This window comes from Sorex fumeus, unplaced genomic scaffold (assembly GCF_029834395.1).
Source record: "Sorex fumeus unplaced genomic scaffold, SorFum_2.1 ptg000122l, whole genome shotgun sequence".
NCBI lineage: Eukaryota > Metazoa > Chordata > Mammalia > Eulipotyphla > Soricidae > Sorex > Sorex fumeus.
Window position 1 is genome coordinate 8191091 of NW_026606179.1, and position 15773 is coordinate 8206863.

General features: G+C 63.4%; 3 protein-coding genes across 6 annotated transcripts; all 3 read right to left on the minus strand.

Annotated features, from left to right (window-relative positions):
• Positions 1-6: 6 nt before the first annotated feature.
• On the minus strand, positions 7-6764 carry U2AF2 (U2 small nuclear RNA auxiliary factor 2). Of its 3 annotated transcripts, none has more exons than XM_056136283.1 (12): positions 6581-6764; positions 4993-5128; positions 4854-4898; positions 4622-4725; positions 4300-4451; positions 3182-3298; positions 2957-3095; positions 2234-2313; positions 1998-2120; positions 1750-1806; positions 1327-1575; positions 7-655 (listed from the first exon to the last, which is right to left on the minus strand). In XM_056136283.1, the coding sequence occupies exons 1-12, from the start codon at positions 6627-6629 to the stop codon at positions 521-523; spliced, it is 1386 nt and encodes a 461-aa protein (XP_055992258.1). In that variant the 5' UTR covers positions 6630-6764; the 3' UTR covers positions 7-520. The 3 variants fall into 3 exon arrangements, with proteins under 3 accessions (XP_055992258.1, XP_055992257.1, XP_055992256.1); XM_056136282.1 differs by having other exon boundaries at positions 1720-1806; XM_056136281.1 differs by having other exon boundaries at positions 1708-1806.
• A 1419-nt stretch (positions 6765-8183) lies between these two features.
• On the minus strand, positions 8184-10063 carry CCDC106 (coiled-coil domain containing 106). 2 transcript variants are annotated; one of them, XM_056136335.1, is made up of 5 exons: positions 9909-10063; positions 9712-9819; positions 9458-9634; positions 9017-9229; positions 8184-8750 (listed from the first exon to the last, which is right to left on the minus strand). In XM_056136335.1, the coding sequence occupies exons 1-5, from the start codon at positions 9934-9936 to the stop codon at positions 8434-8436; spliced, it is 843 nt and encodes a 280-aa protein (XP_055992310.1). In that variant the 5' UTR covers positions 9937-10063; the 3' UTR covers positions 8184-8433. The 2 variants fall into 2 exon arrangements, with proteins under 2 accessions (XP_055992310.1, XP_055992311.1); XM_056136336.1 differs by having other exon boundaries at positions 9914-10046.
• A 3152-nt stretch (positions 10064-13215) lies between these two features.
• Positions 13216-14837, minus strand: LOC130043897 (zinc finger protein 580). Its single transcript, XM_056136398.1, has 2 exons — positions 14675-14837; positions 13216-14053 (listed from the first exon to the last, which is right to left on the minus strand). Exon 2 carries the CDS (start codon positions 14039-14041, stop codon positions 13532-13534), a length of 510 nt encoding a protein of 169 aa, XP_055992373.1. The 5' UTR covers positions 14042-14053; positions 14675-14837; the 3' UTR covers positions 13216-13531.
• Between the last annotated feature and the right edge of the window lie 936 nt (positions 14838-15773).

Here is a 15773-nt window from a genome sequence, read left to right on the forward strand (position 1 = left end):
ACCGTGTAAAATACAACAAAATGTTTAATGAGCAAATTCGTCTTAGCAAATATGAAACTGCCAATGAGGGGGCCAGGCCAAGGCGGGAGTGGGGGCACTAAGAATTAACTAAGAAATCAGGGAGGGCCGGGGGCCAGGGGCAGGGCACCGGGCAGGCAACAAAATTTAAAATATTTTGGCCATAAAATATAAACACGCTTTTTTCTACAGCCGGGAAGTAAAGGGGGGGTGGGGTGTGGGGTGTTGGGGAGAGGCTGTTGTGGGGAGGGGCGCCAGCGGCCCCATTCTGCCCTGCCCGTCTGTGTACCCCTCCCAGCCCACCCCGACCCTCTGCGTCTGTGGGTACTTGTCATGTGCACTTCCCCAGGCCCCCCTCCCCTCCCGCCCCCCCCCCCAATGCTGCCATTCCAGTTGCTGCCGGCTGTTGATCGGTGTCACTCCTCTGCCCGTGTCTTCAGAGGGGGAAGAGGGGGGGCAGGGGAGAACCCCCTGCCAGCCCAGCCCCACCCTCCCCACACCTCTACCAGAAGTCCCGACGGTGGTAAGAGTCGGGGTCACAGTACTTTGTGACAACCACTCTGTTGGCGAACTTGCGCCCTGTCAGGCCCTGCATGGCTTTCTGGCAGTCAAACACAGATGTGAACTCCACAAAGATCTGTAGGAGGAAGAGAGGCTGTGGCCACCCATCCACTGCACACCCCCAAATGCCCAACTCCCAGGAAACAGTGCAGGGTCGTTCCCTGGAACTGATGCTCAGGGGACACCATACAGTCCATTAACACACTCAACCCTCATCACCAGTCTACAGTCACAACTTGGGGATCCCCTGAGCAACCATGGCCATCGGCTGTCCTCCCAGTCCCGCCCCACATATTTCATGTCCCCACAGGACTCTGGGGTGGGTACTGTATGGCAACATCTCCCCTGCTGCCTACCTTCCCAGATGCCCCAGAGACCCTGCTCTGCTCGAATACCTCCACGTGCCACTTCCCTCTATACCCTCTTTAAGGTATCGAGTCTCCCCGGTCCCTCCCGGGTACCTGCAGGAGACCCCAGGTTTGCAACCAGGCTCCCCTGACCTGCCACTCTCACCAGCACCATGTTCTCATCTCCAGCTAAGCCCACCACCAGCCTTAGTCCTAACTGAATGATGCCCAGAGCTGTTTTGTTCCCAGAAGTGCAGCCCACCTGTGCTGAGCACCCAAGTCAGCCTAACTCAGTGGAAGCTCCCTCCAAGACAGGAGCCAGTCGTGGTAAGCAGGGGCTGGGGCTGGGGCTTAGGCTGAAACCGCGGTGGGGTCCTGGGACAGGCTGGGGTGCACGCACCTTCCCACAGCCAGGCACCTCGACGCCATCCACAGGCCGGGGAATCTCGATGGACTTGACCAGCCCGTACTTGCTGCACTCATCGCGCACATCCTCCACGATCTCCTCATACTCCTCGTCGTCCAGCAGCTCCTCAGGCAGCACCATGTTCATGAGGCACAACACCTCGGTAGGGTGCCCACCCATCTGTACCTGCGAGCTCATCAACCCTGGCACTTGCAGCGTCACTGGCGTCTGATTGATGGTGCTCTGTGGGGCCAAGGCCACGGTCAGCTGGGACTCCTGCACCCGGGCCCCCCGCCCCACCCCAGCCCCCGGAGCCAGCACTGCTCAAAGCCACACCCCCGCGCGCCCCCCGCTAGCCAATGGAAGGTGACGTGCCGGGGGGCTCACCAGCGTGGCGTTCTTGGCCCCCACACTTGCCCTCTGCACGAGGAGTTTCTTATCCCCCAGCTGCATTCCGTTCAGCCCCGCGATGGCCTATGTCGGAGGACGAGGGGGGGCGCAGGGAGAGGCCTCGTCAGGGCCGGCGCTCGGCACCGCCCCCGGAGCCCCAGGACCCCACAGCGGCATGGGTGGGGAGAGAGAAAGGCAAAGGGGTGAGAGATGGGGAAAAGCCACCCCCCACCATTACACCCACTGCCTGTCCTGAAAGGGCCATCAGGGCTCACCTGGTCGGTGACGTTGATGTCCACGTACTCACAGAAGGCGTAGCCCTTGGAGAGCCCTGTGGCACTATCCTTGACCAAATTGAAGGCCTTGAGGGGCCCGAATGACGTCAGCAGCTCTTTGACCTACAGCGGAAGGGGAGGGTCAGTAGGCAGGAACCATCAGCAGGCAGGGAACATCAGTGAGAGAGCGGGCGGGGGGGGGGGGGGGGGTCGGGTCAGGTAGTTGGGAGGCCCACCTGGTCATCATTCAGGTAGTTGGGTAAGCCCCCGATGAACAGCTTGTGGGCCGAGTCAGGGACCACAGTGGACACAACACCTAAGGAGGAAGAAGGGTCATATGGTCTGCTCCGACGGGGCCCTGACGGGGAGCCCAGCCCCCATGACATGCCCTGTCAGGGTATGCTGGCTCGCACCCTGGGGGTCCAGGCGAGACAACCCGTTCTGGAGCGAGAGTGCAGCCTACATGCCCACGGATGATTAGGGAAGGGAAGGGAAGGGCGAGTCCCGGCTCTGTGACCAACATTACCCTCACTAGTGAGACGCACATTTGGGAAAAGCGGCTACCAACACTCAAGACTACCTGCATGACGGACATCAGGGTAAGGGGCCCGGGGCCAACACCTCCGCTCACCTCTGCTATGCGAGCCCTCAGCTGGAGGTCTGGGAGCCAGCCTGGCGCTGCCATGGCCCTAAGCCTGGGGCAATGCCAGCAGAGGTGCCAGCCGGGAAGTGGAGCTGCTATCCTGTCTAGGGAAGCCCACCCTCTGCTGGCTTTTCAACAATGTGTAGCTAAGGCAACATCTGGGTTTTTGGAAACGAAACTACAAAAATCCGATTTATAAAACCATGAAAACGACGGGAACTAGAAAACATGTCAGAGATAGAATCCATCCTACTCCACTACCATCTCGGGCAGGCCTGTCCCTGGGGTGGGTGGCAGAGCACATGGGCCCACTCACCGGGTACATAGACTGAGGGGTTCTCCGACATGCCCGGCAGGGGCTGGTAGTCGTGGGGCCGGCGGATCTTCAGTGACTGGCCTTGGAAGATGATGCCATCAAAGGCCATGGCCTGGGTTGTCTCGTCCACTGAGCGGAACTGGAAAGGCAGGGAAGGGCAGTGAGAGCTGGAAGGGAGGCAGCAGGGCACCGTGACAGTAGCCCCTGCCCGATTGCTACACTGACCTCTAGGAAGGCAAAGTTCTTGTCCTGGTTAATCTGCACAGCCAAAACCGGGTTGCCTGGGGCCTGAGTCAGTCCCCCCAGCCGCATCTGGGCGTTGAAGAAGTCCATCATGGCTTCCTGCAGAGGAAGAGGAGACGGGGAGGGGAGGGAGGGGAGAGAGGAGGGGAAGGGTGAGAGAGGGAGACACAGAGGGGTGTGGGGGAAGGGACAGGGAGCAGCATGGGGGGGGAAGAGGTCAGCAGGAGGAGAGAGGGAGGAGCAGGGAGGTGTTGACAGGGGGTGTCAGAGGCCCAGAGGGACAATGAAAATGGAGAGAGAGAATCCCACAAGGAAATGAAAGGGCAAAGGGAGAAACAGAAGAATCAAGGGACAGAGACAGAGCCGGGAGGAGAGGACGGAGGAGAAGCACGAGGAGGAGCAGGGAGAGGGAGGAGAGCGCAGGGGGCAGGGCGGGTGGGGGGGGCAAGGAGGGAGGGCGGGTGGGGGAGGAGGGAGGAGAAAAGAGTGATGTGGAGGATCTGGCCCTGGAGTCCGGGGGCTGGTTTATCAAATGTAGCAAAGTGCAGGTTGAGAAAGTCAGAATGGACCTTACTTGCCTTAGACGATGGTAGCAAACTTTGTTGCTACGAGGGATCTCAGCCCCACAATATTTCACTTTAAAGAGAAATGGAAACAACTCTTTGATCTCGGGATTCTTGGGGGGCCAGGGGAGGGGGAGGGGAGGAGCGGAGGGGAGGTGAGGGAGGTCGGGAGACCAGGGGGAAAGGCAGACGGCAGAGGAGGAGAGTGTGAGAAAGCGTCTGAGTGTGTGTGTCGAGTCTCCCTCTCTGTCTCTGTCTCGCTCCACTGATAGGCTCCACTGATAGGCTCATGTCAGAGCAGTGTGGGGGCTGATGTGTGCTGAGCCCTGGGTGGCTGAGGAGGGCAGACAGGAGGGGAAGAGGAGGGGGAGAGGGCCACCCCCAGCCCGGCCCCTGGCTGGCTCGACTCCAACGGTCCATCTGGGAGGGGGCCGGGGGGTTGCAGGAGCAGATTCTGACCCGTGCAGGCGAGGGTGGGAGGGTGGGCGGGGAGGACAGGGTTGGGGGAGGGGGCGGGAGGGAAGGGAAGACCATTACCTCAGTGATGCCGAAGGGGATGTTGCCCACGTAGAGGCGCCGGGCCTGCCTGGTCATCTGGCTGCCCACCACAGGCACTGGGGTCGGTGTTACAGCCAGGCCGTCGGGGGTCATGGTGGGGAGCAGGGCTGTGGCTGGAATCTGACCGGCAGCTTCAGGGGGATGGAGCAGGATGAGATGGCATCAGGCCCCACATGCAGGCTCCTGTGATCCCCACCTCTCATGCCCTGTACTGCTTCCCCCCATCCACTACTTCCCTCGCATGGCCTTATACGGACCCCCACCCTGCATGGGCTTGTACTGCCCCCCCTGCACCCCCCACCTTGCATGGCCTTGTACTGCATGGGGGTGATGTGCTCGAAGCCAGGGGGTGGCACATCCCAGTACTTGCGAACCTTCTTCTTCTTCTCATGGCGGGGGGAGCGGCTAGGAGGGAGCAAGGCCAGGTACCTTAGTCTGGAAGCGCCTTTAAGGGCCCCTCAACCCCCAAGCCCCCCCCCAACCTGGGTCAGGCAAGGCAGCAGGGAGGAGGCAAACAGGAATGGGGGGCTCACATCAGTCCGCCGTGCTCCTCCTTAGCGCCTCGGGTCAAGGGCTTGCTGGGGGGAGAAGACTCGGCCTGTGAGGCCGCCCACCAGCCCACGCCCCCTCCCCCCACGGCCACCCAGACCAGGGGACAGAGCCCACCCGCACCTCCGCCGCCGCCGGTCCCGAGAGGCACTGCGCTGATCCCGGTTGCGCCGGTCGCGGCTTCGGGAACGGCGTTTGCGGTCACGGCTTCGAGAGCGGCTGTGGCTGCGTTTGCGGTGCCGGTTCTCCTTGTCCCGCTCTGGCAGGGGGCGGCAGGGCTGAGCGGGAGGGACGACGTGCGGCCCAGCCCGCCCCCCTGCAGGTGCCCCAGCCCCGGGAGGCCACCCCCGGGAGGGAGCCGGGGCCGTTACCTGAGGGGACAGAGCCTGGGGTGCTCGGGGTGTAAGGTACCTGAGGCCGCTCAGGAGGAGTCGGGGAGCCAGAGAAGACAGGGAGGCTGGCTCCGGGTCCCCCTCCAGGCTGAGGGGCCGACCCCAGGGCCGTCCCTGACAGGGGCAGAGCTAGAGGCTGGGGAATCAAGAGACCCAATGACGTTCCCTGAGGAACAGGGCCTCTGCAGAAGTAGGGGGCAGGAGGTGCTGGCCCCGCCCCTGCCCAGCCCTGCACCCCCACCACAGCCCAGACCAGCAGCTGGGTCTTGGGATCGCCCGCTCGCGCCCACCACCAGCGACTCCAGAGGGCTCCAGCCTGGCCAGTGGCCCCGAATGCGGCTCGGCGGAGGCCGTACCGCCCCCGGCGGACTTCAGAAGAGACTTAGGTGGGAGAGCACAAACCCTGGGGGTCTGCGGCGAGCAGAGCTCAGGCCTCGGTCAGCACTAACCAGGGGTTGACTGAGGGACAGATTGTCCGGACACTAACACGGTGGCAGACAGGAGCCACCCAAGCGCGCGGACCCCGCGACAAGGACACCCGCCCTCATTCCAGAAACGGCTCTGCTGCTCCTCTCTCAAGCGCGGGGACGTGAAGGTGCCTCCTCGGCACCTCCCGAACCCTGCCCTTACCCCAGCCCGGCCAAGGACAGGCCACCATCAAGGCGAGGGAACCCCATCTCCTGCGCCCCGGCTCCGACGGGTGGCTATCCACCCGGAGAAGCGCGCAGAGTGTGGCGACGTCTGCGGACACCAATCACCGCGGGGCAGAGCGGCAGCCCCAGGGGCCCTGAGCCTCCGTCCCTGCATCCACACCGTGAAGTCGGGCCGAAAGGGAGACATGCGAGGCGGGATGCAGAGCGCGCCCGACCCACGTGAAAGGACCCCGCAGCCGCCATTTTGAAACAAAGGGGCGTGGAGAGCGGGCACAGGCCCGGCCGGAAGCGGAAGTGCCGAGGCCGCGGGAGAAAAAGGAGCGATGGCGAGCGCCGCTGCAGACGCTGGGGGTCACTTGGGAAGAAGCAAAGGGAGGAAGAAGCCGTGCGCGCTTGAGGGCCCGGCGAGGTGCCCGGGAGGCGACCGCCCCCGCGGAGGCCACGTGGAGCGCGGGGCGCGCATGCGTCCCGCACGCGCCTGCTGCCCCCCCCCGCACAGCGCTGGGGCCCGCCGGACGGTCACGTGGGCGAAGCGCGCTCGGGGAGCTAAGGGGGGGTTTCGGCGCAGGTCTGAGACCGGGGGGGAAGCCAGAGGAAAATGGCGCGGGGCACCGAAAGAAGCCGCGAGCAGCCGCGCCCGCCGCCCCGCGTCCCCGGCACCCTCACCTTGCTTGTTCTCGTTGAGCTGCCGCTCGAACTCATCGAAGTCCGACATGTTGAGGCGGCCGCGGAGGGCCCCGTGCAGCTCTCTCTCGGCCTAGCCGCCCGCCCGCTCCGGCCGCTTCGGCTACTTCCGCCGCTCGCTTCGGCTACTTCCGGCCGCCGCCGGCGCGCCGCCGCCTCCCACCTAATCAAGGCCCGGGCAGCCCGCCCGCCCGCCCCAGCTCCGCCCTCTGCCCACCCACCCGCGAGCTGGCCCGCCCCCGGAGCCTGGCGGCTGGACGCCTCGGCTCTCTCCGGACAGTGGAGGGCAGGGGTCGGGAGAGCACGGCTGTGGCTGCTTCCGAAAAGGTCCGAGGCAAGAGCTTCGCCGGTGTCCCAGGCCTTCGTAACTTTCCGGAGTTGAGCGCCTCAAAGTTCGGGTGCTTCCGTATGTCCTCGTCTTCCTCTGAGCCAGCCCCCTCCCTCCCAAACACAGGTTCGGCTTCTTCCGACAATGCAAACCGTCCCTGCCCTGTGGTCGCTTCCGCAGATTTTCCCTGGCTTCACCGTCGCGGTGCAAGCAGTAGGCCACTTCCGACAATCCTAACCGTCCCGGACTTCCGCCTTTCCGGATGTTTCCGGCACTTGCCCTCGGGCCGCGGCGGAGATTAAGCGCGATTCCAGACTTCGGCTCTTTTCGGACACGCCACTCACTCACTCCTCCCCTCTGGCACAACTTCGGCTCCTTCCGCCAGCGCTTCGGAGAAGTCTCCCTCGCGAGGACCGCTTCGGCTTTTTCCGTCGGGCGCTTCGGCTCCTTCCGGCTTCGGGCACCGTAAAGGGAGGGAGGACGGAGGCGAGGTGGGTCAGGGGAAGGGATACGGGGAAAGGGCGGGATCCCGGCTCTCGGCACCTAGCCCTCCCGCTAGGGAGAGCGGGACGGGGGGCAAGAAAGACCGATCTCGCAGAAGGCGCCAGGAAATTGCGCGAGTGAAAAGTAGAGAGCGAGGTGAAGGGTGCGCGCGGCTGCTGCGGAGGTTGCCAGCGCGGTTTTGTGCGCCTGCGCAGGAAGGAAGCGGCGGGGAGCGAGACGGGGTTGTGCGCCTGCGTGGAGGTTGGTCCTTGGGTTACACGGCCCCTAGGGCGCGTGCGCTAGATTTTCCCTTCCTACGGTGAAAGGTACTTAATTCCCAACCGTTAAGCGAGGGCGCCCCCTCCTGGTTGCCGTGGCAACTGCGTAAGCGCGCACGCGTTGCCCTCTCCGCGCAGGCGCAGCAGGCGGCTTGGCGGCCACATTAGTGAGTCGGCTCGTAGACTTTATCGCTTCCCGGCTTGCGGCGCTTGGAAATGCCCCCTTCTGCCAGCCGGCCACCCGAAACACCACCGTAGGTCCAGTTCAGATGACTGGTGGTGTGGCGTCCACGCCCCTTTTCGGAGCGGCCTGGAGTCCGCGGGGCACAGCTGCTTCTGCTCCCGGCCACCCCCTCTCCTCCAGGAGGCTAATTACACCCTGTCATCCCCGTCTCCCCGTCCCCGCCTGGCCGACGTCTGCCTGAAACCCCTAGCGCCCCCGTCGCCGTGGCAACGGCCACCCCTCCCCGCGAAGAGACCAAGTCCTAACTTACTCCAAATTTTATCGTCTCTCTTTAATTTAAACTCTGAATAACTCTCTCATGGAAACTCGGAGGTGGCCCCAAAATGCGGGAGGGGAGCTGCAGATGGGGCCGGCCAGCCGCCCCACGGGCTGAGCACATCATGAGACGCGCCCCAGCCCTGGAGAGTCCGCAATGTGCGTGGGGACGTGCGAGGGGGCAGTGTCTGGGGAGGGCAGAAAGGGCCCCTGGGCTGAGGCGGGGGCTGGCAGGGCCGCCGGGAGATCACCGCTTGAAGCGATAGGTGATGGGCAGCAGCAGCTTGCTCTTCTTGAGGGCCTGCACCTTCTTGAGTGTCTCGTCATCCAGCGCCAGGAAGCAGCGGCGCGAGTACTCGAGCAGGCGCTCCTTGGAGGGGTCGAACTCACCCACCTCCGCCAGCTTCTCTGGGGCCACAATGAGCAGCTCAGCGATGGGCGTGGTGAGCGCCACCGTGTTGCGGTCTACCCGGTGGTGCTCGAAGGCCCGAGACATGCTCTTTAGCTTCTGGAAGGTGCCCAGGATCTTCTTATAGCGACAGAGGACTCCATCAGCGTCCTTCACTGCAGGGCGGGGAGTGGGGAGTAAGGAGGGACCGCAGAGTGGGGCTGACAGGAAGGCTGGGGCACCCGGCAGGTCCAGAGACAGGCACAGTCCGTGACAGTAGGGAGGAGAGCCCAGAAAGGCTAGGAAAGAGCTCCCAGTTCCACCTCATTACTGATGGGGAAACTGAGGCTGGGGTGGGGGTGTTCATGCTGGGAAGGTGACAACTGGACCACAACCGGGCTGGGGCAAGGGCACATTTCCATCCCACCCTCCCTTCACTCACCCCGCTGCCTCTCCCTGGCCTTGGGCTTCCCAAACCGCCGGCGCCCTGCGCTGCTCTTCTGCTTGAGCCGTTTCCTGTCACCAGTGCCTGCATCCTCTGATGCACCGCTGAGCGAGGAGGCAGCGGACTCAGGGTCCGAGGCCTCAGCCACAGCTCCACCGCGGTTGTCCCCCTCGGTCCGCCGAGGGCCCGGTTTCACCCTGCAGTGGTCCTCTGCAGAAATGGGGAAGAGACCAGAATAAGCTGAAGGCCAGGACGTGGGGACACGCACAGGAGTGGTGGGTGCAGGTGGCGGCTAGGGCAGCAGCGAGGCACCCATTAGCGTGGGGGACTGCAGAAGTTGTCCCCGCAGCCCAGGCCTGAACATAGAGGCTTCACACACAGGTAGGAGGCTCCAGCCCCTGGCAGAGAAGGTGGGGTCAGATCAGACACGCTGCTCACCTGTATCCATGCGGGCAGAGGAGATGAACTTGTCCAGCTGGCAGCGCAGGAAGTCCCGCTCCTCCTCCAGGTCCTCGATGCGCTTCTGCAACCAGGAGTTCCTCTCCAGGGCCATGTGCAGCTGCGCACGCACCCCATTCATCAGCGCCACTGTGGGGGACGTGGGCTCCTGGGGCTCTAAGGACAGTACTATAGTGAGGCCCTGGTGAGTCCCGAGTCCTGCAGCCCTGACCCTCCCCTCATCCCCCACTCACCCTCGAAGTTTCCCCGAGAAGGGCTCAGGCTGTAAAAGATCTGTGGGTCTAGGTGGGGTGTCTCATCGAACGGAATGGAGATCTCCAAGGCCTCATAGTCCTTCTTCACTGGAGACGAGAAACCAGGGGTCACCCAGGGCAGTGCGCAGTCGCCCCCCACCCCAGGCAGGCACTGGAGGGGGGACCAGTTTCCTCACTTGACCTCCGGCTGTTTCGGTCATTCATGGTGTGGCCTCGGGGGACCCCAGGCAGGGAGCACTTCGGGGGTCCTGGACAGAAAGAGCAGCCACTGCTGGGTGTCTCCGTGACTGCTCTGGAATGGGGGGGGGGGGCCGGTCCCGACACCAGGGCTCCCCGTGAGGGACAGACCCTTAGGAGGGCCCCCTCTCTTGCCAGCCCAAAAAGGACAGGGTGACGCCTAACTTCTCAGCATGGGGTGGGGGGTTTGGCCCACGTGCTGCGCCTCCCCACCCCCGCCGGTGCCCTCTCCCGCACTCGTGGGCGAGCAGGGCCCCTCCCCGTATCGGGGGAGGGGGCGGAAATGAGGGGGTGGGCGCGTGCGCAGTACGGAGGAAGGTCACGCGTGAAGATGCGCCCCCCCGCCCCCGCCTTTTGTTCTGGGTGGGAAGGGGAGCAAAGCTGGCGATGGCCCCTGCGGGAGATGCGCCAGGCCGCGGGTGCAGACGCGGCCACCCTCTGTCTCACCGCGGACGCCCGGGATCTGAGAGGCCCGGGCCGCGCGATCACCCACCCGCGTGCGAAATCTCGCCCCGCGAACAGCAGCGGCAGCGCCGCCTTTGCTCAGCGCCGGGGAGCGTCTGAAAAGAGTCGTGGAGAGTGGAGGAAGAAGCCGGCGACTGGCGCGGCCGGCAGGGCGAGGATCGGGGGCCGAGCGGCCTTCGGCTAGAACGCCGACACCGGGCTGGCGGATCCTGCAAGCCGCTTCCAAGAGTCCGAGCTCGCTGTCTGCGGAGGAGGCTGGTGCCGCACTTGCGCGATGGCCCCTTACAGCTCCCCCCCTCCCCCTTCCCCCGACGCCCAAGCAGGGAGCATCACGAAATTTCCACGCCAGGAGCGCGCCACTGGGGGTGGGGGAGAGTGAGTCTGACCGCTCCTGGGAAAGCTGAGTGCGGAAGACCGCAGGGGGATACACTAAGTGAAATCTTGCAGTGCCAGCTTAGTTGGCTTTTTCATTCCCTCGCCGGCATCTCAGCAAGCTGAATCCGTTTTCTGGGGGCAAGTAACCTAAGGTCCCAGAAAATGGGGCCTAGACACCACCCCGCTCTTTCTGGGTCACTCAGCCACAAGAACCCACTTGTAAAGGGGCAGTAGTCTGATGCAGTAGGCAGGTCCCCTGGCCTGTGGAGACACAAGAGACACAGGAACCGACACCTCCTTGGGAAGCAGATGTTTACTGAGCCTGCTGTGTGCCTCTCTCTGCCCAGCATCCTGCAAAAGGCAGTGCCTGCCCACCTTGCCTCCCCCCACGTAAATTCGCATTTTTAAACTCCAGGTTCATGGGCCCAGAATTAAATCTAGCATTGTAGCCAGAAATTTAGGAACAGAAATTAAGTCTGTGCTCGGAACTGGGCTGGAGCGATAGCACAGCGGTAGGGCATTTGCCTTTGCACAGCCAGCCTGGCTGAGCTGGATTCGATTTTTCCGCCCCTCTCAGAGAGCCCAGCAAGCTACCGAGAGTATCTTGCCTTCATGGCAAAGCCTGGCAAGCTACCTGTGACGTATTCAATATGCCAAACACAGTAACAACAAGTCTCAAAATAGAGATGTTACTGGGCCCACTCGAGCAAATCGATGAACAACGGGAGGACAGTGTGTGTTTGCTCTGAACTGGGCAGAGGTGCCTGTGCCTGTGTCCCGAGGGAGGGTCCAGCATATGTGAGAGGTGTCCCAGTGATTGGAAGCAGATTTTGAAGCACTGCTAAGCGCCCCGTGCAGTGTGCAAGAGGGCTAAGCTGCTCGCCTCCAGCAACCTGAGCAGAGTGCTCAGTGTCAACCCTATTTAGGGGACACGGTGTCAGGCTGGATTCCTTGGGAAGAGGGTATGTCTTGTCCTGCCCCCCCCACTTCACTTCCAACTACCCCCAAAGTCATGACCTGGTTGGCTGTGGAAAAAGGGGAGTCCGTGGGCACATCCCCCTTCTGGGGCCCTGACCAGGATGGACTTCCACAGGGTATCTGAGGCCAGACTCCCCCATGCCAAGATGCGCAGAGCACCCCGCAACCTGGCTCGAGTGCTTACAACCCATGTGCTTCTGCAGCATATACTGCTCCATTAAACAGTGCAGGCACTGGAACGGCTCTGGGCCAGCTCTCCCAACCCTCCTGCACGGTGGATGGAACATTGCAGCACCAGGTGGCTGGCCCGCTTGAACACCTTCCCGCAGGTGTCCACGTGAAGGGCTTCACCTCCGAGTGAGTGATGCTGTGTCGCTGCAGGTACAATATGTATACCCAAACACCCGTGAGCACACCGAGCAGGTGTAGCACTTTTTCTGAGCAGAAGTACCCTCAGCCACTGGCTCCCTCAGGGACTCCGTGCCCATCAGTGCGGTGTACAGGACATCGTGCCCATCAGTGCGGTGTACAGGACATCCTGCGTGTCAATGAGAAGGTAGTGGTTGGGTCTCCGGGGTAAGTCAGTGGAAGAGGAAGGTCCAGCTTCTGGGGACCAGCCTGTCCGAGGGGGTGGAACCTCCATGGCTTCAACCTGGGGACTTGCTGGAGCCCAGGGCCTGGGGGGCGGCAATACCCGCATCCAGAGGAGTGGCAAATCCTGACAAGGGGAGAAAGGACCCTATGGGCTGCCCCATACACGCACATCGTGTGCCCTGCTTTGGGCACCTGCACCCCATGCATCCCCTTTCCAGCACGTGGATGATCTGGGCTCAGGGCCAGTCGTTAGGGGAGGCTCACAGGTTCTCCTAGGGAGAGTGGCCCAAGCCCTAAACCCATGGGAGTTCTTTCCCCTCAAAGACCCTTCCTCTGATTGCCCGCAGGGCAGCCTGAGGTCCCACCCTACAGTCCTCAGGCTTCTCATCGGCCCTGGGAGTCAGCCCTGTGTGTCTGCCCAGAGAATTGCCTTCCTCGAGGCATAAGTGGCATCCTAACCCTCCAGGGTGCTTGCCAGGTCCCCTGCGGATCCCTCCCCCTACACTTCTCAGCACCCCTGCCCAGTACCCTGTGCAACAGCCTCCCAGGTCCAGGTGACTCCAGCCTGGCCCTGGAAACCTCCGGTAGCTGCAAGTGGCACGGAGGTGCGCCCACGTGTCCCCGGGGAACTATGGGCATGGGGACAGCGGACCAGGGAGAGAAAAGAGGGTCCCAGAGAGGAAGGTGAGGGCCCAGGCCTTCTTGAAAATGGCTCCTACGGGAAACACGCCCCGAGGTGACGGTTCCGAGGGGCAGGTGGGCCAATCAGCACGGGTCTCCAAACCTGCCTGTTACCCCAGGCCCCGACGCAGAGACTCACATCAGAGCCGGTGGTGGAGAGCGGAATGTTTATTCAGTGAAAGGGAAGAGGGGCGGGGCAGAGATGAACCGGCCCTTACGCTTTTGTCATTCTTCAGCCTAGGCTCAGAGAGACAGGGCGGCTCTCCGAGGCGCACACAGCACTGAGGCACTGGAACCCGGTTCCGACCGTCTCCTAGACCCAGGCAGGAACAAGGACCTGGTCTGCATCGCACAGCTAAGGAGAGAGGACGAGAGGGAAGGAAGGAATGTTTCTCCCTGTGGGTAGCTAGGCGGGGAAACTGAGGCCCGGAGTAAGGCAGTAACCAGGGCGGACTGGCCGGGGTGGGCCCTAATGCAGGCGCACGTGCTGCGCCAGCTCGGCGGCATCCTGGAAGCGGCGCGGGCAGAGCGGGCAGGTGTGCGGCGGGCGGGCGCGGTGCGTGGCGCGGTGCCGCGACAAATGACTGGAGCGCTTGAAGGCCTTGCCGCAGGCACCGCACGTGAAGGGCTTGAGGTCTGAGTGCGACACGCGGTGGCTCTGCAGCCGCAGAGGGCTGGCAAAGACGCGGGCACACTCCGGGCAGCTGTAACCCTTGCGGGGGCCAGGCTCTCCCGGGGGTGCCTCGCGCTGGGGCGGGCCCCGGGGCTCCTCCTCCAGCTGCACCGTGTACGTGTAGGGGACCCCGTTGGCGTCGATAAGCAGGTGGCGGCCCAGCCGCGGAGGCCGGGGTCCCGCCGCCGAAGGAGTGGAGGCAGGGCCTTCCGTCTTGGGGAAAGGGGGAGCCTTGGGAGGCGGCGGGTCCATGGCCTCTGGGGAGGAGGACCGAGGGTTGGGGGGACGCGGCGGCAGCAGCAGCATCTGGAGCGGCAGCTGGGGGGCAGCGGAGGGGAGAGGAGTTAAAGGTCGCCCGCCACTTGCTCCACGCTGCTTGTCACCCGCTCCGTGCCTATGTCCCCTACACAGAAGAAAGCGCCTGCAGGTCCGGAGTCCGCTGAGCTCCACTCCTCTGCTCCAGCCTCCCGAGCCGGCCAGGCCTCCCAGCGCTGCTCCCTGCAACCTGCGCCCCCCTATTTTCCTCTCCAGAATATGGGCTGAGCCCCACTGACATAGTTCCCCACTTCGCTCAGTGCCCACATCCTACTCCCCACGTCGGTGTCACCTCATCGCTATGGCAGCCTGCCATGGAGGGCCCTGGGCCCCTGCACCTTGCTCCCCGGGGCCCCATCTACTTCCCCGGCATTGTTTTGTATTCCCACTGGTTATACGCGCCCGACCTCCGCCCGCCGCTCTTAGCCAGCACGATACCCCACACTGCCTGCCAGGGCTCCTGCCCCTTCCCACGGCACCCCGGGCTTCCCACTTCTGCACGGAACCCCGCCATCCGCAAGTCCAGCGGTGCACCCGATGCCACCGCCTCGCCCAGTGCCGGCGGCCCCTCCCTCGCGCCGCCGTCCCGGAGCCAGGCTCCTCCTTCCATCCCGCCCCCCGTACCCGGTGCGACGGCCTCCCGGTTCGGAGCGACGGGCCGAAGTCCCGGGCGGCCCGGGCTTGCCCTCGCGAGAGGCGGCGGCGGCGGGGCCGAGACTTCCGGCAGCTCCGGGCCAGCGGCGCCGGGGACGCGGGGGGCGCGGGCGTGGGGGCGCGAAGTGCGGCGGCGTCCCTGGGAAAGACGGCCGGGCGGAAACGCGCCCTCCTACGAGGGTTCCGCCAAGGGGGGGGGGATCGTGGGCGGGGCGGCGCGGGACCCACCCCAACAGCCCGCCGCTCCTGGAAAGGGCCGTAGAGGACAGCGGCCAGCAACAGGACTGGCCCACGCCCAGTGCCACGGGCGAGGCGATGTCTCCGTGGGTATGACACCGATATTTGCCATCCTGTGGCACAGCCCTGACTCTGCCTCCAAGCAATGCAGACTGAAGGCCGAAGGCTCGGAATGGGAAATGGAAGGTGGTCGTGTCCTCCCCCTGGGGACCTGAGGAAACCGAAGCCCTGGGGAGTGGCAGGGGAATGACACTTTCCCATGAACCAGCTGGGCAAGCTGAGGCCTGAGCCTGGTCTGGTAGAGAGATGGTAAGGGGCGCGACCACCGCACATTGAAGCTGGAGACAGCTTCAATGCCGTGGTCGCTGCAAGGGTGCCGGCGCTGAACCCACAAAGAATTCCAGGACTCTCTGGGCCCTGCCTTGCAGAGGTGATCTTAGTCCCCAGCACCGGTAAAAACAGTTCACGGGCAACAGATGTGTATGGAGCACAGCAGAGCACGTGATGGACACACGAGGGGCTTTGTGTTTAGGTACCCCTAAAGATCTCACAGGCTGCCAGCACCAGAGCATACACTCTAGCCCATTGAACCTCTCTGCCCCTTTTGCTTCTCTTTTTTATTTAAAATTTTTTTTTTAAATTTTGGGCCATATCTAATTGTGCTCAGGGGACCATATGTGGTGCTTGGGGGTTCAAAGTAGACTGGGCCACATGCAAGGCAAGTGACTTACCACCTAGATTATCTTTCCAGTTAACACTCTACCCCCCTTTTTTCTTTGCATGGGGGGTGGAAGACATCAAACCAGAACCTCACAAAAGTGAAGGCCAGTGT